We start from the raw sequence: 23206 nt of genomic DNA on the forward strand, positions 1-23206 counted from the left end.
CTGACATCTACCAGCTTTGCTCAGAGCCCAAGCAGAGGGGAGGCTTCCCATCCCCCCCGCAAGCCCAGAGCTCCGGCTCCGGCTGCAGTGCCAGGCCTTCCCCGGCAGGGGCGCTGGGAACCTGCGGATTGCCGGCTCGGGTCCAGCGCCTGATTCTGAGCCCATCTCAGCCTTCAGTGCCGGAACTTTTCTTGGGGCGGCGGATCGCCGTGGTCTTTGGAAACCCACAGACTCCAAGGACCAGTCTTATTCTGAGTGGGACGTACGTGGTCATCGGTGTGGTTCTCTGGCCTAGCCTCCTCGGTTCCCAATTTCTATTTCAGCTCCTGGCGGACGGGCGTTAAAGCAAGTTCACAAGGGGTCTGGTGGCGGCTCCTGGGAACCGCAGGTTGTCTCCATCCTTGGCAGGCTCTGATCCCAGGCGCCTCTGTCCTCCGCATCCCTTTTGACCCTCCTGTGGCTCTCTTTTCCCTCTTCTTTGCTCTCCCCTTTCTTTTTGCACCAGTATTTCGCCTTCTCTCCACCACTTCGTCACCTCCCCGCTGTCTCCGTCTTTGTCTGCAGCCCCCCTGCCCCTCCGCCCTTTTTAAATCTTTCCTTCCACCTTTCTTTCCTTCCCTCTCCTTGCAGCCCCCTTACCCCCGCTTTAACCGTTTCCCACAAGAGAACTCTGTTATCGATTCCAGAAGACTCCCTCCATCCTACTCCTTTCTTAATAGCCCCTCCTCCCGTTCCACGCATCTAGGTCTTTTCAACCCCTAGAAATTCCCGGAGCTCCTCGCAGCAGCCGCTGCTATACTTCTTGCCCCAGGGCCTGTAAATTACATCTTCAGGTTGTCTTTGGGTCTAGCTTCCTCTCTCCAGCTCACCCCGAGTCTCCCCTTTCCTTCGGTCGGGAAGAGTCCCAGCCCAGGCTGAGTTCCACGCGGCCCGGCTGTGCTTCTGCAGCTGGGGACAGTGGGGACTGATCCCCAAGCCTGCGCGGCGCTGGCCGGGACCCTCTAATTGGCAGCCCGACACTTTGAGAGAACAACTGAGCCCTTTTAGTAATGAATCTGGGGCGATGAGGGAGCAATCTCATAATCGCAGGCGGAAAGATGGGCTCTCGTCCTCCGGGTAGGAGCAACCGTTCTGGACGACTGTCTTTCCCCAGCTCCAGCTGGGATCCTGGGAAGAAGACCTGGCGAATCGGGGAGGAGCTGGCAACCCCCAGACCGGGCTGCCAGAGCCTCCTAGTTCTCTCCTCCAACCCTCCCTGAGGTTCTAGCAACAATCAGCTTACGTCCATAGGCGATGGGGGCCTATGGGTGAGCGGGGCGCCTTGGAGGAACGGGCGGTCCAGAACCGCCTGCCTTACTCTCAATATTGCCTTTCTGACGACTCACAGGTTCATGGAAACGCAAACACAGCCCGTGCCTGATCCACACGTGCCCACAGCCCGAGCGCACCCCTCCCTGCCCCACACTGCATTGCTCACACTAACACGCACAGATACGCGTGCAAACGCGCACGCACAGAGTCGCACGCCCCCGCACACCCAGGCACCCCTGGTTCAGCCAGGTACCCCCACGCCGGGTGCCCGCCCGCCAGCCTCGGGCGCACCCCTAGCCTCCCCTCACGCACGCGCACGCACGCACTCCCCGCGCCCCCGCACCGGGCGGAGGCACTGGGTAGAAGTGGGGGTGGCGGGAAGGATAGGCTGGGGAGCCCGGAGCGGAGTCCCCAGTCCATCCCGCGCTCGGCTTCCGCAAGCTGCCTCTCTGCACGAAGACTCCGGGCTCCCCTTAGGCTCCCCAACCTGAACAGTTGGCGCTGAAAACACTTTATTCCTCCTCCTCCCGCGAGAACCTCCCCCCCCCCCCGCAACCTTCCCTGCGCGCCATCTCCCGCCCCCACAGCATGCCCGAAGAGTAACCCCCCTAAACGCGGCCAGAAGCGGCTCCCAACTCTTCGCCGAGAGCAGGTTGGAGGCTGGGTTTCAGAGAGACTCCGGACTGGGGTCCGTCGCCAGCCTCTCCTCCTGGATTGGGGTTGCTTTTCATATTTTAAAAGAGGATTTTCTTATTACCTTTGAATACTCCTTTTGACAAAATTTCTGGAGCAGCTCAGCGGGGAAGATTTTGGGGGAATCTTGTTTTAAGAAAATGAAAAAGCACCTACGGGGTATTTATTAATTTTTCTCGGGTTTTGGAATCACCCTGTGGAAGAGAGTGCCAGCTATCGAGAGCCAGGAGCGAAGAGTGGAGAGGACCAGCAAGGCGCACCAGGCCGAACCACCTCCTTCCCGGCCGCCCCCTCCCCACTCCCCCGACACACACTCATTTTGCTCGCTCGCCGGCGCGCGCAGCGCACACCCCCCGCGCCGGACCCGCACCTCGGCGGGCGCCACACACTTGCCAGCCTGAGCCGCGGCAGCCGCAGCGGGATGGAGGCGGCGCGCACCGAGCGCCCTGCAGGCTGGCCCGGGGCGCCCCTCGCCCGGACCGGGCTCCTGCTCCTGTCGACGTGGGTCCTGGCCGGCGCCGAGATCACTTGGGACACCACGGGCGGTCCCGGGCGCCTGGCGGCTCTGGCTTCTCGGTCCCCGGCGCTGCCTCGTCTCTCACCGCTGGCAATGGCAAGCCAGTGGCCGGAGGAGCTGGCGACTGTACGGAGAGGCACCGCACTGGAGCGCCGGCCGGGACCAGAGCCGCTGCCCCAGCCAAGCAGTGGCAGCGGCGGAAAGAAGCAAGGAGAAGCCGGAGGGCTGTCTCCAGCAAGCTCGCGGTGGGGACCGGGCATCTCTACTCCTGGCAAGCCTAGCGGCGTGAGGAGGAGTCGTCGGGCGCAGCCCCCCAGTGCCCTGGAACACGGGGATGCCCGGGCTACTGTCTTAGCCGATGGTTCCAAAGGAAGCCGCTCTCTGGCCAAGGGTCTCCGGGAGGAGGTGAAGGCACCACGGACCGGGGGTTCAGCGGCTGAAGAGCTCCGGTTACCCAGCACCTCGTTCGCGCTGACCGGGGACTCGGCTCACAACCAAGCCATGGTGCACTGGTCGGGACACAACAGCAGTGTGAGTATCCACCCGGCTGCGGAGCTCACTGTCTCCCGACAGCAAAGGAAAATGGGGGGTGGGCTGGGGTGGGGTAGAGGGGGCGGGAAGGAGGGGCAGATAGTTGCCCTGGGTTGAGGTGAAGGCAGGAGCAGGGGGCTCCTCGACTTTTAGTCTGGTGCATCCCGCTTTCCCCATGCCCCCAACAGGTTAGCGGAGTTTGTTATAAAAGACTCTGTGAATTTGTTTACCGGAGACCCTAGGATTGGGGCTGTCTGGAGGGAAGAGGGGAAAAGAGGTGCCTTATCGGGATCCGTGATCACTTTCTCTGGTGCTCGGCTTGGGGAGTCAGTTGTCCTGTGAGGTGTGGGTGTGCGCGTGAATTCTTGGGCGGGGAAGTATACTGATTTGGGGAAAGAACCGCTGGACAGGCTGGCTGACTCCTGCGACTGCCCGGGGTTCCCCTCTCTCCTCCAACCACAGGAAAGAACCAGGAGATGGTGCCATTCGGACTACTCCTGCCCGCCCCACTTAGGATGCTGCCCTGGGCCCCAGGCACACTTTGTTCCAGTCTTAGCGGGAGGCTGGGCCAAGTTGGCCCAAGTCTGGGTCTTGCTTGACATCAGGTTTCCCCTTCAAAACCCAGGCAGCTGCCCTGCAAAGCTATAGGAGAGGCAGGGAAAAAAAAGTTTAAAGTGTGAAGTGAAATTCAACACCCGTCCCGCACCCTTTGTTCTCACGCAAGCAGAAGCACACTTAAGTCACTGAGCACATAGTCGCCCCTGCCGCTGCGTCCTGCCACTGCACTCTCGCCGAGTCGAGTTGCGTCCCGGGGCTTTCTACGCGCCTCTGCACGCCGTTCTCTCGGCTGCCAGGTTACCCTGGGAAGCTGCTGTACCGACAGGTGGCGCCCTGGAGTCCACTCCGGCGGCTCCAGACGCTCTGGGCACCCGCGGCGGGCCTTAGGGCGCAGAATACAGTCTACCCCGGCAGCTCCTGCAGCCCTCAGCGCGTGCCCGGAGGGGCTCCCCACCCCGCCCCCAGCTGGCCGCCAGCGCTAGCAGTCCAGCCCAGGAACCCTGCGGAATGGCTCCGACCATTTACCCCACTCCCCTGCCTTCCTCGGGCCCCACTTCAGCCAATCCTGCAAAAACCCTTTCCTAGTCTCTGGCTCATAGCATCAGATCAGAACCGGGGCTCTGGGCGGAATCTGGAGGATGGTGGATGTCCCTACCTGCAGCTTTGGGGAACTCACTCGATGGGAAAGCACCGCCTCTACTCCCTTTATATTTCTCTTCGTGACTGACATTAAAGATTTCCCTAGGAAATTCTCGCCTTATTTTAACGGCGCCTGGGGGGGTGTCGCAGGGGTGTCTAGTGAGTAACAGGAAAGCGAGGAGTGCTTAGAGAGGGGCTCATCAGCAATACCGAGCACAGATTTCCTTGTTCTTATAGACATACAGCACCAAGCAGGCAGCCCAACCTGGGTTGGAAGCATTTGGGCAGAGCAGCTCCTCAGCAGCGCGGTGGTGGCTTCATCTCAGTGAGGGCCCCCCACAGCTTCAGAGTGGTCAGCTCTGAGCTTAGGGGGTGGACATGTAGGAGGTATGGGTGATCGAGGACTTGCAGGTGCTGGGAGGATTGTGTGTGTGTGGCAGGGGGAGGTGGAGAGAGAGAGACAGGGAGACTTGTAATTCTCTGACAGCAGGGTTTGTGACTCTCAACTTCTCCTGGTTTGAGAATGAGCAATCGCGTGTATGTGCATTATTTTGTTCGTGTTCTTACTCAGTGAGGAGGATGGACTGGATGTGTGGAAGCAAATGTATCCCTAGGAGGAGGAGGAGGTGGAGGAGGTGATGTCCTTCGATTTTAGCGTGCCACACTGGGACGATATAAATTCACTCTGTTGAAAGAGTTCTCTTAGGTTTCTGCTTTTAAGCATCATTTCTGTGTGTTGACAAATTCCCTGAAGATGGGACATTAGAGCATGCTTTCTGCAGATAGTAGTCACATGTGCATGGCCTTCTCTGACCATCTTCAAGGAAGTTGTACAGCAGAGGAAGTGAGGGGGCAAGTCTGGCCCTATACCCTCCTGGGAAATGGCTCTCCAGTTAAAAAGGTGGGTCCAAAGGGCCTGAGGAGCGGACCAGTTGGCCTTGGAGTTCTTAGCGACAGCGATGAGATTTGGGCAGTCCAGGAATACCCCCTCGGGGGTTCATTGGCTGTGCTCCTGGCCAGACTTACTGTCTGAGCAAAGGACATGGCAGCACAGGTGAGTGTGGGGACCCCATGTGTCTCCTCTCTCTGCTCCAGAGAAGGACTGCCTCTTTAGACCATGCCTCACAGGCACTTCCAGTGGAAAAGGCTTCCTCAAGGGTCAGTCTGTTTTGCCCTGAGGAAGATGAGCAAACAAGCTAACCTAGCCCTGCCTCTGGGAGACTTTAAGGAAACAACCCCTGGCGGGGAGTAGCTAAAAAACCAGTTTCTGTGACATTACCCAGTTTCTTTCTTTCTTTCTTTTTTTAAATCTGATCAATTGCTTTCTCCCCTCCTCCTTTCCTGAGGTCAGCAAAAGAAGGTGCTGTTAGAAAAAAAAAAAAAAAGCCAGGGTAAAGAGTGATGGAGAGGATGTTCCTTCTGGAAGGTCCCTTCATCATTGGTTGGAGAAGTCCTCAAGACAGAGAACATGGATCCTTGTTTCAAGCTCTTTTGGCACGAAAAGAAAATTCAATCTTCCCTTCTGACTTGAGTGTTAGCTATGTCCTTCTCCAGGAAGGCCACCAGTTAACACATTGTGGGGCTTGCTGGTCTCCCTCAACTGCCTCTGGTGGACCACATTCCTCCTGTGAGTTCCTTTTGGAGGAGAGTTTCCAGTTACTCCATATATCTGAAAATTGAACTCTACTGTGGCCATTTGTGGTCAGGCATGAGGAGATGGCGGAGAAGGCAATGGCACCCCACTCCAGTACTCTTGCCTGGAAAATCCCATGGACAGAGGAGCCTGGTAGGCTGCAGTCCATGGGGTCGCTGGGAGTCGGACACGACTGAGCGACTTCACTTTCACTTTTCACTCTCATGCATTGGAGAAGGAAATGGCAACCCACTCCAGTGTTCTTGCCTGGAGAATCCCAGGGACTGGTGAGCCTGGTGGGCTGCCGCCTATGGGGTCGCACAGAGTCGGAGACGACTGAAGTGACTTAGCAGCAGCAGCAGCAGCAGCAGCATGAGGAGATGGGGCTTCCCAGGTGGCTCAATGAGTAAGGAATCTGCCTGCAATGCAGGAGACGCAGGAGATGTGGGTTCAGTCCTTGGGTTGGGAAGGTCCCCTGGAGGAGGGCATGGCAACCCACTCCAATATCCTTGCCAGGAGAATCCCATGGACAGAGGAGCCTGGTGGGCTACAGTCCATAGGGTTGCAGAGAGTCAGACAAGACTGAAGCAACTGAGCGCATATGCACGCACATGAGGAGATGGATATGCAAGTGAAGGGTCTCCGCCCCCTTCCCCACATGCCCAGCATGTGCCCAGGGTCTGAGAGTCTCATTCCAGGCTTGAGTCACATATTCACTTTGGTCCCAGGAGGGGCTGGCATGACTTGGTGGGCAACAGAGGAAGTGCACAGCAGGTTTGAGTCAGGAGGAGATGGAGTCTGGGTTCCCCTCTGGCCTTTCTTGCCTGCCAGATATTTCGGGGGGAGAGGAGAGTGAGCTTGGGCTTGAAGCCTGTACTCTGGAAGAGTGATTTGCCTTTCTCTTTGGTTGTCTCCAGCTGGGATTCTGGTGATTAATGGGCTAGAAAGTGTTTCACAAACACCCTGAGGGAGTCCAGACCCTGGGGCTTACAGGGATACAGAAAATCACATCAGCCTGCTCTTCTCTTTCGAAAGAAGAAATACGCCTTCCTGCTTGGTTAGTGAGTTGGCAAATGACTCTGGAGATTGGGAGGCTGTGAAGATAACAGCGCACTTCCCAGGCCCCCTGAGCATTATAAAGCCTTGATGGGGGAATCCCTCATTTGTTCACAGTGCTGGGATCCGAGAATGCTGCCTCCTCCCGTAAATTGATCCCCATGCCTTTCCTGCGGTTCACTCAGTGTGCTGTGCTGCAGTGTGTCTGGTTGGGATGCCTTGCCAGATAGTCTTTAATTCGTGTGCCCAACGCTGCACCTTGGTGAAGAGAAATGGGAAGATGCTGATAACTCGAGGTCCCTATCCTGCCCTGAGCACACCAGCAGGTGGAACACCCAGATGCTCCCAGGCATGGTTTCATGCTCTTAACTAATTCAGCTGGACAACGCTCTAAAATATTTACTCCTAATGTGCAAAATAGTGACAGATTTGATCGGATTAATTGTGTCTCACTCACTGGAGCATCTAATTGTGGCTCCCAAACAGATTTGTCAAATAGCTTTTGGCTGGGATGTCTAGCCTTCTCGTCCCCGCTCACCGTACCCGTGTCACAATATCTTAATGCATTTTGTCTTCTCAGAGGCTTAATAAAGAAGCCTGCCACTGGAGCCATTCTTCAGGGGTTTGCCAAAAAGAATCTGTTTTTAATTAATATTACAAGGGAAGCCATCTCAGGGGAGACAGAGCTGGGAAATGCAGTGGGACAGAGCAGCACTAATTGCTCCCGGTCACTCACTGTCAGCCTGGGGGTGGGCGGGGGCAGGGGGGAGCGGAGTGGTCACACACAGGCTGTTTGCTCTGCATTTTCTCTGATGGCCCAGTTGGTTGGTTACAGGGCGTGATTTGCTTCTCAGATCCTGCAGTGATTTCCAAGGTGAGCAGAAGTTGCAAACTCCTTAATTGGGAGGCCTGATTTAATGATTGCAGAAATGCAGTGGTTGGAACTCGCTTTGTAGTTGGCAGAGAAGGCACACAGGAAGTGGCTTCTCTGATTGTGTTGGATTTAAGGGGAGGGGATGGTGACAAGAAGGCTCAGGGGGCAGAAGGGAGAACTGCTTCTTCCTCTGGCTGGGTAAATCTCTTACTGTAACTGGGGGAACTTTGGAACTGGATTCTCTGTGGGCCCTGAATCATCCTACAGGGCGCAGAGAGGTGTGACAAAGCTGGATGCTGAAATAGGAGGTTGTGTCCGAAGGGTTTATCCAAGGCCAGGTACTCCAGGGCCTGGGGGCTTGATTTAACTGTCGATTTCCTGCTTCCTTTGACCTCTTGGCTCACTTGAAGTGTTAGTTGCTCAGTCGTGTCTGATTCTTTGTGATCCCATGGACTGTAGCCCACCAAGCTCCTCCATCCTTGGAATTTTCCAAACAAGATTACTGGATTGGGTTGCCATTTTCTTCTCCAGGAGATCTTCCCTATCCAGGGGTCGAATCCAGGTCTCCCGTGTTGCAGGTAGACTTTACCATCTGAGCCACCAGGGAAGCTCCTGGCTGGCCTGAGACACTTCCCAATGAGGAGAAGATGTCAGAGGATTAGTTTGCAGTAAGTTTGGGGGGAAGCGGTCTTGTGAAGTTGGAAAGTGTAGCATGCCAGTGCCTAGTGGGCCACTTTGGGTAAGTTTCACTGGTACTGTGGGATAGATGGCCTTCAGCTAACCTTGGTTTTTCCTCTGGGTGGTGGGTTACTGAAAGGTCTGGATGCTGCCCTGACTTCATTGGTAGAGAGTGGAGACAAGAGATCTCTGCCTTGTGTGCAGTAGAGAAACTCAACGGGGTTTGACTAAGTCAGTGACTGAGTGAGTCCCAAGTCTCATTGAGCAGAGGCCATGAAGGAATTGGAAATCCTTGTCCCTTGGGATAGCAATAATTTTCTCAGGTTGTTCATAACTTGACAGCTGCTGTATCCAGGAGCATTTCATCCAGTAGGTCTCCATTCTAGCTTGAGAGACTTTAGCTTCTTGACTTTGAATTTAAAGTCCTTTAGCCTGGCTTTCAAGGCCCCTCACTGCATATGTCCTGGGCCTGCTTCTCCAGCTCTGCATCTGACTGTTCCCTGATAGACCCCTTCACTCTAGCCAAGGCAGTCCTTCATTGTCCCCATCCCCTTCTTCATTCCAAGCCTTTGCTCTTGAGGTCTTCTCCACTCAGGATACCCCTCTTCCTCTATGGAGACACACACATTACTTACGGTTCAGTTTAAGATCCAAACATGATTAGAACCTTTCCTAGAAGCATTTATTTTCCTGTTTATAGGATTTACAGAGTGTACCACACTCTTGATTATATTTAGGTTATCACTTGGTTATTTTATGAGTGTTTCGAAGGTGAGGGATGAGGGCTGAAATACTTGCTGCAGCACCCCACGTCCCACACCTACTGTGAGTTCTGCTTTTTTCACATGTTCTTTGTGACATGTGGTCCAGTGCTTGGCACATAGCTCAGTCCGTACTTGCTGAACTGACCCTGGGAACTGGACAGTGCCCTAGCTGGTCGGGGAGGACAGCTGACACTGTTTCTTAACAGCACTGAGTTTACACACTTGGTTTATTATTTTATATATGACTTTTAACAGAAAATGTTGAGACGTCTCTACCCCACTTAATGAGAGGATGGAAATAGGTACTAGTCAACAATCCTGGCTTTTTCTGTATGTACTTGAGAGATCAGATGGACTCACATAAGATATTCAACCATTTGCCTAGTGTTCACTGGGTGTGTGGCATGGTTCTGGGGAGGACTGTGATGGAGAGACAAAGAAGGATAAGACGGCATTTGCCTCAAGGTCCTTCTAATGTGCTTTGGGTATGAGGCTGCTCTTCTGTAAAGTTTAATAACACATGGCAACAAGACAGATGCCACGGGGTGATGTTTGATTATTTGTCAAGAGATCGTTTCAGGCTGTGAGCTCAGAGGAGGTGCTGTGGGCACCTTAGACCAACAGGATGTCAAGGCTGGCTGTGCTCTTGGGAACGGTCTTCATCACATCATTCAGCAGAGAGATGAAGGGTATGAGGCTCAGACAGAAACATGGCACCCTACAGGGGGGACTCTCTCCTGGTCTTTCCTTCTATAGCTGTCCTCCACTCACTCCTGCTTCTCTCTCTCTCTCTCTCTTTTTTTTTTTTTTTTTTGCTTTTACAGACCATTTTCTGTTATATTCACTCAAGTGAGGTAGGGTGCTGCCCATTTTATACGTTGGATAGAGTGAGGCGTAGGATGAGTACACACAAGGCTAGCTGGAGAAACTGAGGAATAGATTCCTCCCTCTTGCTCCCTGGCTGTATCCTGTGGCCACCCTGCCTACCCACCGCAGTGACTGCAGACAGTAAGGACCAGCTCCTTACTGGGAAGTCTGTGTCTTACTAACCATTGTTAATGGGGACCTCTTGTGAGACACCTCATCATTTGAGTTAGTGAGTGAACCAAGTCTGGTTGCATCACCAGGAACATTTTGCTTGTTTGTTTTGATCAGTGTAGTTTGGGTTTAATTATTTATGGAGATGCTGTTCTTTATAGTATGCTAATAAATGTGCTATAGTAAATTTCCAAAAAGTAATGGAGTCTGAGAACTTCAGGATTGCATAAGTACTTCCTGGTATGAACTCCTTGCTGGTGAGCAGAGGAAACCATCCCTACTGGGCTGGGGTGAGAGGACCTGGAGCACAGTAGGGCCAGCCGTTCAGGGCTGTTGGTGACCAAATCTGTGCCCTTTGGTAAGCAGGGGCCTGCTACTTGACCTGTGCTGGAAGAAACCTACCTTAGGGGAAAAGCTGACCATTGTTATATAGGATCATCAAGGCTCCTGTTAGGTTGTAGGTTATTTAGCCTGGATATGACTGTGTGACTTGTGTGAATGCATACTTGAGAGTTTTCATCATGAATGCAATCAGGATTATACTTTTCATTATATACTAGGAATAGAAGTAAACTAGGAGCAAGAAACAGCCATATAGGAAACAGGAGCATAAGTTCTGAAGCCAGATGCCTAGCTTTGAATCCTGTCTTTGTTTCTCTCTCTTTCTTGGGTTAAGTTTAACTTACTCTTTTTAAAAATTAGTATAAAGTTGCTGTACAGTATTATATAAGTTACAGGTATACAATATAGTGATTCACAATTTTTAAAGGTTACTTTCCATTTATAGTTATGAAATATCTTCCCTGTGTTGTATAGTATATCCTTATAGCTTATTTTATATCTAATAGCTTGTCTCTCTTACTCCCCTACCCCTATCCTCTTACTCCCCTACCCCTATCCTCATCCTCCCCACTTCCCTCTCCTTATTGGTAGCCACTCGTTTGCTCTCTGTATCTGTGAGTCTGGTTCTTTTTTGTTAGAGTTACTAGTTTGTTATATATTTTTATTTTTTTAATATATTTTAAAATCCTACATATAAGTGATATCATACACTATTAGTTTTTCTCTGACTTATTTCGTTCAGCATAATGCTAAGTCCACCTGTGTTGCTGCAAATGGCAAAATTTCATTCTTTTTTTATGGCTGAGTAGTATTCCATTGTGTATATACACATACAGACACACACCACCATCACATTTTCTTTATCCATTCATCTGCTGATGAACATTTAGGTTGCTTCCACTTCTTAGCAATTGTAAATAATGCTGCTATGGACATTGGAGTCCATGTATCTTTTTGAATTAATTTTTTGTTTGGTTTTTGATATATGCCCACGAGTGGAACTGTTGGGTCAGAAGACGGTTCTATTTTCAGTTTTTTGAGAAACCTCCGTGTTGTTTTCCGGAGCGGCTGTACTGATGTACATTCCCACCAGAAGTGTAAGAGGAGCCCCTTTTCTTCACATATTGCCAACAACTACTTCTGTTCTTTTTGATGATAGGCCTTCTGATAGGTGCGAGGTGATATCTCAATGTGGTTTTGATTTGCATTTCCCTGATGATTAGCGATGTTGAGCATCTTTTCATGTGCCCATTAGCCATCTGTCTGTCTTCTTTGAAGAAATGTCTGTTCAGTTCTGCCCATTTTTAGGTTGGGCTGTCTACCTCTGTCTCTTAATAGCTCTGTGATGTTAGGCAAGTTGTCACCCTCTCTTGTCTATTTGTTAAATCCATAGAAGGAGTGATAAAATAGTACCTCCCACAGTGGGCTGTTTTAAGAATTAAATAAGATGCTGTGCTTAGCAAAGTGTTGAAAAGAAGCACCTGACCTGTAGTTAGTCCTCCAGATATTTAATTGGTTTAATTGTTATTCTTATATTGGATGGGGCTTTCTCTTCATTTTCAGAAGGAAACATGGAAGCAGAGAAAGGAGGTAGATGCCCAGTTTCCCAGTGAGCTGATCCCTAAGCCTCGGCTAGAACCTAGTTCTCAGTGAGGCACTTGTTCAACTGCCAGCCATAGTCCACGTCCCGACTCAGACAAGTCTGCGTTATCTGCCTTCTGTGTCATACGGAAGGGGGGAGAGAGAGAGAGAGAGAGAGAGAGAGAGAGGGAGGGAGGGAGGGAGGGAGAGAGGGAGAGAGGGAGAGAGGGAGAGAGGGAGAGAGGGAGAGAGGGAGAGAGAGAGAGAAGTGTGACTGGCTGGGGACGTGGCTGCTTGAAGCTCATACTCAGAATTTTCTTAGAAATGATTGGAATCAGATGGGTAGGGTCAACTTAACGATTGCACTAATAGATAACTAACAAGTAGAACATTTATTTCAGGGCTTTCATTGAGTGGAGTTTTGAGAAAGGCATCCAGAAAGATGCAGAGTAGCTTCTCTTGGCTTGGGCATCCGTGATTGTACCTCACAGCTCATCATGGAAGACTTCCTGCAGGAAGTGAGTGAAACGTGTAGCTTTAAGAAAAGAGGACGCAGGGCTACTGGAACTGGCAGACAAGGAGAGTCTAGAGTGCCAAAGACTCATTCCATCCAAGTCATGGGGTGGACCTTGATGCTCTGGGTTTGTTTTTCCTCTCTGTCTCCTATCTCTGCTCTGTGCCTGGCATGAGATGGGAATATCTGTGGCTGGAACTTGTTGCAGAATATCTGTAGCTTCTTTCTCAGAATTATCATATTGGCCAAACCCGTGAATAGTTTGTTGTGATCCACACCCATCGAGGTGCAGGCTTGAATTCCGTTTTTTGTCTGCACCCTGTGCAGCAGGAATGGGACCTGAGATCCCTACACAGACACTAGAGGGAGTGTTGCCCTGGGAAAGAAGTGAAAATAAGTAGAATGAAATAATAAAACAAATACTGCATGAGGAATTGTTTCAAAGGAGTGAGGAAGAGCCGTAGTAACCTTCGAGTTCATTGTGGGAGGGCTTGACCCCGTAGATGAACATTTCATTAACAACCAAGGAGTTGAGTCCTGGGGGGCTGATCATTCAGTCCCTTCCTGCAGAAAAAAGGGTATGGATGTTTTGTAAAATGCATCCATTTTGCAGTCCATTCAACCCATAAATGACTCAACTAAAACTCGAGATATAAATTAATCCAGAAGTGATGCTCAGGCTTGGTTCCCCCATCTCTTCTGCATTTTCTGACTTGGTGCCCCTCACTTTCTTGTGTATGGTGGTCAGTTAATAGAAGCTTACTGAGCTGAATGACATGAATAAATTCTTAAATACGTAAAACTACCTGGGTAAAGAATGACTGTCTTGGGAATGGGGAAGAGTCTGATTTCTTCTTGCTGCCTCCAGGCACAGAATCTACCTGCTGAGGGGCATCACAGTCCTCTCTCCCTGGTTCTCAGGCCCCACACACCTGACTCAGTCCTCTCAAAGCCTTCTTGGCATCTATGGTAAGGGAGGCAGTTTTTCTTCCAGATGGTTAGAATCAGGTTAAAGATCACACTGCTGCATAAGAAATGAACTTTTTCCTTTTAAAATCTGTTCTCAGTGGGAAATGGAGAACAATTACAGAGTTGAACATTTTTTTTTTTTTTTGCAGTACTCAAGCTGCTGTATCTGAATGTGATTACACGTATGGAGGAAGCTTGTTACAATTTGGAGACGGTGGTACTGGAGATGCAGAGAAGCTTGTGTGCTAGGCTAGTGGCAGGTAGAGGAAAGAATCTTTAGAGGCAGAAGAGTTACTTACATCACTATGTTGTTTTCAATGTTATTCATGCTTGAAAGAAAACTTTTCACTGGACGATTTCTCAAAACTCAGATTTTTTTTTTTTTTTTTTTCTCTTATGAGAAGGTACCCAAGCAGCAGTGATTCCAAGTAAGTCTCTGAACCTTAGTTTCACTGGCTGTAAGATGGGGATAATCCTGAACTTGTAGGGATGTTGTGAATCTTATAGGTAATACTGTGAAGGGGTAGTGTTATAGATATTACACTGGTTAAAGATGTGAACTCTCATTATCACTTAGGCAGGAGATGGGGTGGATTGAGTGTCTGTCCTTTTGTAGCAGATCTGTTGGTACTCTCCTCTCTGCACCTGCCATTGGTCTGTGAATGGGACTGACTTCTGACCACCAGCACCAGGGACTGTGTGCTGCCTGGAGCTTCGATCACACAGGCGCAGGTTGGAAGCAGGGGGTTGATTTCTATCAAGAAGTAGGGAGCTGCTGCTGCTGCTAAGTCACTTCAGTTGTGTCCGACTCTGTGCAACCCCATAGACAGCAGCCCATCAGGCTCCCCCATCCCTGGGATTCTCCAGGCAAGAACACTGGAGTGGGTTGCCATTTCCTTCTCCAATGCATGAAAGCGAAAAGTGAAAGTGAAGTCACTAAGTTGTGTCCGACTCTGAGTGACCCCACGGACTGCAGCCTACCAGGCTCCTCTGTCCATGGGATTTTCCAGGCAAGAGTACTGGAGTGGGGTGCCATTGCCTTCTCCAGAAGTAGGGAGCAGCCACCTGATAATGACTACTGGAAGTTGGTGGGTAAATACCCCAGCTCCCTTTCCCTTTGTGGTGGGGTAACTCTGAAGCTTGTTTCCTACACTATCTCCCAGAAGCCATCACTGGGATTAAGTGCCAGATGCTCGAGGTGGTAATTTGCTTGTTTTATTGGCAACCTTCCCATTGCGCTCTGCTGTCTCTAGCTCAATCAGTATTTCCTCGGATCACCTCCTAAATAAGTTACATTTGACCCTTCAGTAATGTGGGGATTAGGGGCATGGCTCTCCATGCAGTTACAAATCTATGTATAACTTTACAGTTGGCCCTCCGGTATTCAAAACTCCATGTCTGTGGATTCAACCAAGCACACAGATCCTGTGGTGTATGTTTACTGAGAAAAATCCAAGTATAAGTGAACCCACGCTGTTAAAACCTATATTGTTCAAGGGTCAACTGTACTTGAACTCAAGGCTTTGTTTCAGAGTATGTTTCTGGAGGAAAAGGAACTAATACCTTTAGTTATTTCTGAGTGTGTTAGCCTGGGTCTTCAGTGAAACAGAACCAATGGGATGTATTATCTCTCTCAAAGTAAATCTTTTTATATATTTGTATATATATCTGAGAGATTTAAGTAAGGAATTGGCTGATACTGTCATGGAAGATGAGAGTCCACAGCCAGCATTAGCAGCTGGAAATCCAGGAGAGCTGATCCTGTAGTTCCCATCTGAGTCCATGTCTGAAGGCAGGAGGAGGTTGGTGTCCCAAATTAAAGACAGACAAGGAGAAAGAATCTCTTTTTACTCAGCCTTTTCATTCTATTCAGGCCTAGAGGGGGTTGAATGAGGCCCACCCTCGCTGGGAGGGCAATCTGCTTTACTTAGTCTACCAATTCATATGCTAAGCTCCTCCAGGAACCCCTTCTGTTCAGTTCAGTTCAGTTGCTCAGTTGTGTCCGACTCTTTGTGACCCCATGGACTGCAGCATGCCAGGACTCCCTGTCTATCACCAACTCCTGGAGTTTACTCAAACTCATGTCCATTGAGTCGGTGATGCCATCCAACCATCTCATCCTTTGTCGTCCCCTTCTCCTCCCGCCTTCAATCTTTCCCAGCATCAGGGTCTTTTCAAATGAGTCTCCTTCACAGACATGTTAATATTTTGTTGTTGTTTTTGTTCACTTGCTCAGTCCTGTCTGACTTTTTGTGACCCCATGGACTGAAGCATGCCACACTTCCCTGTCCTTCACCATCATCTGGAGCTTGCTCAAACTCATGTCCATTGAGTCGGTGATGCCGTCCAACCACCTCACCCTCTGTCATCCCCTTCTCTTCCTGCTTTCAGTCTTTCCCAGCATCAGGGTCTTTTCTAAGGAGTTGGCTCTTTGCATCTGGTGGCCACATATTGGTGCTTTAGCTTCAGCATCAGTTCTTCTAATGAATATTCAGGGTTGATTTCCTTTAGGATTGACTGTTTTGATCTTGCAGTCCAAGGGACTCTCAAGAGTTTTCTCCAATGCCGCAGTTCAAAAGCATCAATTCTTTGACACTCAGCCTTTTTTATGGTCCAACTCTCACATCCATACTCGACTACTGAAAAAACCACAGCTTTGACTGGATGGACTTTCAGTATATTGTTTGTCAAATATCTGGACACCCCACCACACTGTCAGGTTGACACTTAAGATTATCCTCAAGTGTTTCCCTTACCCTTTTAAAGTTCTGCATCCGGCCCCACCATGGTACTGACTCTGTACCGAGAGGGAGATGGAGGCACTGATCATGGTTCTGGGAGGGTCTTCCTTTTGGGTTGGCTCCTTCCACAGGGGAGGAGCCCAGGTTATGCTGAGTGGCAAGAATATGGTGTTGGGGGTTTGAGGAGGGGATGTGTACCTCCAAATTAGCTTTCACTGTCACTTCTCAGAGCTAAGGAGCCCCACCCCAGCCCAGGGCATAGGCTGCTGCTGCTGCTACTGCTTCTTTTTTTAATAACAATGTTGTGATAGTTTCAGGTGAATAGTAAAGGGACTCAGCCATACATATACCTGTATGTCATGGACTTGTTCTTCATGATGTGTTGTTGTTGTCCAGTCACTCAGTTGTATCTGACTCTGTGACCTCATGGACTGTAGCCTGCCAGGCTAGTCTCCCTCATATTTGGACCCATAGCTGCTGGTGCATGATCTCTGGCCTAGGAATAAGATGTGATTCTTTTTTTCTTGGACTTTGTCAAGATTTTGGCAGGAAGCAGCTGAGCTTACAGTTGGTATCTCCCCATCTGAGATATCCTTAGTGTGGGGCATCTTGAGAGTCTGGAAAGAACACTGGCCTGGGAGTTGGGATGTGTAGCTGCCTTCTGGTTTACATTTACTCTCTTCTGCAAGTCACCTGTTTTTTAGGTGTAAGAGAACGAAGACCCTTCCAGGTGTAGTAGCTTATTTATCTGTGAATAAAACAAATTTTAATGTGTATATTAGTAAGGAAAGGGTCTAGAACTATGATTTAAAAAAATTGGAAGATGCTTTTTTAAACATGTATAAATTTGGTCTTATCCAAAACAGATATACTTTCATTCATTCATCCATTCAATAACTTATTTGCTTAGTGTGATGCTAATTAAGTTACTTGCTTATTCTGGGATCTGGTTTTCTTATCTATAAATGAAAGAGTTATGCAACTCTTGATGCAGACCCATATCACCACAAGCTAGATGTAGTGTCAGGTCAGTCACTTCTTTACGTGTGAAATGGGGACAATGCTATTTGCTCTGCTTATGTCACAGTTAAATAATGAGCTACTGCAGCCTTTTGAAAAGAGTACTTTTCAAAGCGCTGTTAACAGGGGCAATGTGATCTCATGGTGTTAGTTCACATCACCTCTCCTTCATTCTTTGAGTAGCTGGAGGTCCTTATGCAGCAAATTTGAAACCACACATTTCTTTTGCCTTCTCCCATATCTCCCAGCACAAATGAAACACTTTCATTAGCATGCATACCATGCTGCTAAACAAAAACAAAAGCCTTGAGATTCTTATTCCAGGCATGATGTACAATTTATTTCAAGTCATATCTGATATCATAAAATTCTCAGATAGGAGTGTAATTTGATGTCTTTTGAAAAAACAGCATTTGTTCCAGGACTTGACCTGTATTGATTGCTTTATACTTTTCAGATAATATGAAGTGTTTGGGAGAGTGTCTACTATATACCTAATGATGCAGGATGTGCAGAAAAGTGTATGATGCTGACTGGATACCCCACAAGTTTATGGTCTTGTGTGTGGGACTCACATATTAGACAAATATTGCAAAGAAATATGTGAGATCATGTAAAATCTGTGCTAAATTTGAGCATTCTTAGGAAATACACTGAATGTAATCAAGACCGCAGTAAATGGAAACTCATAAAATGTTTAAAATATTATGATTGTTTTATTATCTACAAAAAAGTTCAGTAGCATGATTAGAAATAGATGCAATCCTAATGACTAAATCTGCGTCCCTCGATGAGAATGTTCCCCATAGGAAGACAAAAGAAACATCTATTTTTTCACCATAGTGCTAAGATAGTCCAGCTTCTTAATTGTATCATTAATGGATATTCTAATTTGAACTGATTTCTTTCTAGGCCTGCCTCCTTGTTGTCGTCTTGATATTTCTATTTATTTCTACTCCTGGATTGGTGCCTCTGTTTCTTGAATTCCATTCCTCTTTTTTTTTTTGGATTACATTTCATTTTTCTGTGGTAGATCTTCAAGTGTTCTTTCTCAGAGAATGAAGAGGAATGTCCTGACTTGTTCCTGTGTCCTGACATACATATTACTAGGTTCCTTTTAACTCTCAAATGATCCCGCCTTGGATGGTATATTATATAGTCACCCAGTGCTTGAGTGATACTTTTATTTTCATTGTGGATATGTCTAAAATTTATTTTTATCTCACATGGCTTTGATGGCTCACCTGGACATAGAAATGTAAGGTCAAAAAAACTCCCCCTGGGTCTTTGACATTCTTAGGGTACTTGCTGATTCTGCATAGTTTGCTGTTTTTGGATGATGTGTGTTTTCCCCCTCAGGGAGCTGATGAGCATGGGGAAAGGGAATGCCTAACATGGGACATCATGGCTTTGTTCCTATTGTTGAGGCCCAACCCTTTAAGGGAACCTCATGCATTAAAACCACATTTATACAAATCAGCAGCGTGGTGTGGGGAAATTAAATTCTCTTTGAAGCAATTTGCCATAGACACACTATCTGAATATCTTTAATGTATAGCACAACCAGATGAGGTAGTCTTCAGTTCAGTTGCTCAGTTGTATCCAACTCTTTGTGACCCTATGAACCGAAGCACACCAGGCCTTCCTGTCTATCACCAACTCCCAGAGTTTACTCAGACTCATGTCCGTTGAGTCAGTGATGCCATCCAACCGTCTCATCCTCTGTTGTCCCCTTCTCCTCCTGCCTTCAATCTTTCCCAGCATCGAGTCTTTCAAATGAAAGTTCCAATGAAGTTCTTTGCGTCAGGTGGCCAAAGGATTGGAGTTTCAGATTCAGCATCAGTCCTTCCAATGAATATTCAGTAGTAGTATATATTCAGATATATATCAGCCAGTATTCTTTTAGGATGGGCTGGTTGGATCTCCCTGATGTCCAAGGGACTCTTAAGAGTCCTCTCCAACAGCACAGTTCAAAAGCATCAATTCTTCAGCGCTCAGCTTTGTTTATAGTCCAACTCTCATAGCCATACATGACTACTGGAAAAACCATAGCCTTGACTAGATGGGCCTTTGTTGGCAAAGTAATGTCTCTGCTTTTTAATATGCTGTCTAAGGTTGGTCATAACTTTTCTTCCAAGGAGCAAACGTCTTTTAATTTCATGGCTGCAGTCACCATCTGCAGCCATATTTTATTTAAAAATAATTAAAATAGCTTTAAGAAATGTTGTTGATATTCAACAGATATTTGTGGTGTGCCATCTATGTGCCAGGTGCTGCTGGGCTCTGAGTACATAATGGTGAGCTCTGAAGGAGAGGTTCATGATACTGTCAGAGGTTCACCAAGGACGTTTACCTGGAAGAGGGCAGAGAGGCAGAAGCAGATGAGCACAATCAGTTAGATGAAGAGGAATGGGCAGAGTGTCTTGGATACCCAGCTTCTGTGGCATGAGGGACTGGGGTTTCTGAAAGGAACAGGAAGAAGGACAGAGTGACTGGAGCAGAGGGTTTGTGGGCTAGGGGCTGGTGGGAGATGAATCGAGATAGACAGGCATGGGTTGGACAGGCGATATAGGCTCAGTGGAAGGAGTTTATTCTTTATCCTAAGAGCAAAGGGGTAAGCCTTGGGAATGTTCAAAGTAGGAGAGTGATATAATTAAATTTGACCACCCTGTGGGTTGAGTTTCTGAGGTGGTTCAAATGGTAAAGAATCTGCCTACCAGTGCAGGAGATACAGGTGGGAGATGCAGATTCATCCCTGGGTCGTAAAGATACCTTGGAGGAGGAAATGGCAACCCACTTCAGTATTCTTTCTTGGAAGATCACATGGACAGAGGGGCCTGGCAGGCTGCAGTCCATGGGGATGCAAAAAGTAGGACATGTCTTACCAACTGACTGACTGACTGATGGGTTGGAGGGAGAAAAGGCTGGATTCGAGGAGACCAGAGTGTTGCAATGGCTAAAGAGGATGGTGGCTTGGGTGGTGGCAGTGTAAGTGGTGAGAAGAAACCAACTGAAGAACTATTTAGCAAGCGTGATTGGTTGTGTTGTTGGCTTCTCTCTCTAATTCTTCACTCTCTCTCTAACTCCCTTAGTGTTGGGCTTTTGCATTGCCCTTTCTTTGTGGGTGGGACCTTCTTCCTCATCTTCTAACCTTGAGTTTGGCCTTGTGACTTGCTTTGGCCAATAGAAGTACTGCTAGTTCTAAGCTTAGTTATCAGAAGGCATTGTATATCTATCTACCTGCTGTCTTGCACCTCTGCAGTAGCCATGAGAAAAACATGCCCAGGTTGGCCCACCAGTCCTGGGTAGAGAACGGGAGACAAGTCGTCTGTAGCTACTTCCATCCAAGCCAAGCTAGATCAGCCCAGCCCAGCCCTGCCCAGCCCAGCCATGGGCAGCAAGACTGTCCAGCCAAGCCCCAGCTGCCCTGTATACTTTTGAGAATAAATGACTGTTGTGAGAATAAATGATTGATTTTTTTTTTTCTGAAAAAGATTGAGATTTGAGTGATTTGTTCTGCAGCACTTTTGCAGCAAAAGCTGATACAGCAGATAAAATCAAGAATTTGATAGACTGGATGCAGCAAACATGTGGGACCATGACTACAGGGTAAAGGGAGGCTTGCTTGTATTTCAAGACCATGAACCTCATACATGTTCAAGACTATACTTAAGTGTGTCTTTTTGGTGGTTTCCTGCTACTCACCTCTCTTTATAGTTCGTGGCTTCTTTTCCTGGAGCTGAATGAAGTAGGTCAGATTCATGGTTCAAAAGAATTCATCTTCCACTCTTTTTCTTTCTCCTTTCTCACTCTCTTTCCAACAGCTTGGCCAGATTGCAGCAGAATGTGTGAGCTGAGCAGTCCTCAGGTCCTTCCATGAGGGCTTTCCAGCCTTGACACTCAGTGTATTCTGGATAGAGTCAAAGTCAATTTCTCCTCTAGCCAGAGAGATGGAGTTTCACTTAAACAGGGGAGTAATGTGGGGCCAGGGATTTTCTTGGTCTTGATGGATTATTTAAAATATATTCTGATAAAATATTTAGCTTTTAAGCAACAAATTTAATACAGGGAATTGTGTTTTATTTATTAATGGCAGTTGCAAGGAGATTGGTAAGAGTTGTGCTAAAGTACACTGTTGTGATTTTGCAAAGTATAGTAATTACTGTAATATTTTGTTGAATTATTAATACCTACTATGCCTGCAGGAACATATGCTTCTTCAGTCGAATGGATTTCAAGATTGCCTTTTCCCTCTTCTGGTTTTGTTTTGTGTTTTTCTTTTCTTTTTTTGCACACTTATGAATTTTTAAAGAAATGGAGTTGGGGCAGAGCTGATGATATGGTATGAAATACCACTATGACAACCATGTAACTGAACATAGGCAGGCAGTAGAGAAGCATTGTTGCTCCTTGATGATCCCCTGCCTCAGCCAGCCTCTTCACAGTTTGGACTGAGGGATACTGAAAGAATCATGTCTGGGATAAAATACTTCTCAGTGGGCCTTTTCAGGAGTGGAGGTAAGGAGAGAAAATTTTGGGGAGGTCATGCGTGTGTACATGTGAGTGTTAATGTGCACATGCCTTTAAACAGAGCTGATCTGACCTGGAGATGGAGTTGGCAGATTTTTAGGTGGTACTAGCATCCTTTATTAGTTATTTCAACAACTATTCCTTAGTGTCTATTATGGCCTCAAAAGAGATTAATGGGGATGATGATGGTCATAGCTTAGTGGTTGTATGAACAGGCTCAGGCTGCAAGAGGACTCTGGATCCAAGTACAGGGTACACTCAGGGGCATCCCTTTTGCTTGTGACTAAACTGGAACTGGAAAGCCAGTCTCCATATCATCTTCTACCAGCTTTATGAAATGGTCCAAATTAGTCAACATGGAGACTCATTTTCTCATCTGTGTAATAGTTGGAGGGATCAAAATGAAATCATATGTTTGAAAGGGCATTATAAACTATATACTTCCAGACATGTGAGAGAGTGCTGTGGCTACCAGATCATAAGAAGAGTTGCTCGTACTTGTGATGTGACTTTGGGAGGCAGAAGAAAGGATTCTGTGCTCAATGATTTTTTTTGGCAGGGGCAGAAACTTGACAATTTGAGTCATTCCTTTGGGTTAAACATGGTCCTTTCCAAGATTCTCTAAGAATATAAATAGTTCAGAGGTCATATTTTAAAGCTAGAAAGAACACTTAATGATATAACCATGTCCTTTTCCAGGTATGAAAAATATGGCTAAGAGAAACTGCTGCTGCTAAGTTACTTCAGTCGTGTCCGACTCTGTGTGACCCCATAGACGGCAGCCCACCAGGCTCCCCCGTCCCTGGGATTCTCCAGGCAAGAACACTGGAGTGGGTTGCCATTTCCTTCTCCAAAGAAAAGCTGCAGAGTGTTTAAATTCACCAAGATAGTGGAGGAACCCATACTAATGTCTGTCTAGCTGATTCCTAATCCACTGATCTTTTTTGGCACCTTGAGGTTCTTGTTTCCCATTAAGTTCTTAATACAGTCTCGGGCTTCTTTCTCCCAGTAGGATGGAATGAATAAATTAGATGACTTATGGGGAGACAGAAGCTGGGGTGCTTTCGGTGGCAGAGTCATGCTTAGGTAGATGGACCTCACCTTGATTCTTAGCTCCATCACTGACCAGCTCTGTGACTTTGGGCAGTTTCTTTTCTGAAACCTAGTTGTCTCTTTTATTTAGCTGAATTATAATCCTTATTTTGCACACCATTGTG

At 47.9% G+C, this 23206-nt stretch overlaps 1 protein-coding gene across 2 annotated transcripts in view; it reads left to right on the forward strand.

The window, feature by feature from the left end:
• Positions 1-1950: 1950 nt before the first annotated feature.
• Positions 1951-23206, forward strand: part of SORCS3 (sortilin related VPS10 domain containing receptor 3) — a 637309-nt gene continuing 616053 nt past the window's right edge. For both annotated transcript variants that reach the window (XM_025274418.2, XM_025274419.2), the window contains exon 1: positions 1951-3052. In XM_025274418.2, coding sequence (XP_025130203.2) covers positions 2426-3052 — 627 coding nt within the window. In that variant the 5' untranslated portion in view covers positions 1951-2425. The remainder of the gene's footprint in view (positions 3053-23206) is intronic.

This window comes from Bubalus bubalis, chromosome 23, assembly GCF_019923935.1.
Source record: "Bubalus bubalis isolate 160015118507 breed Murrah chromosome 23, NDDB_SH_1, whole genome shotgun sequence".
Lineage (NCBI taxonomy): Eukaryota > Metazoa > Chordata > Mammalia > Artiodactyla > Bovidae > Bubalus > Bubalus bubalis.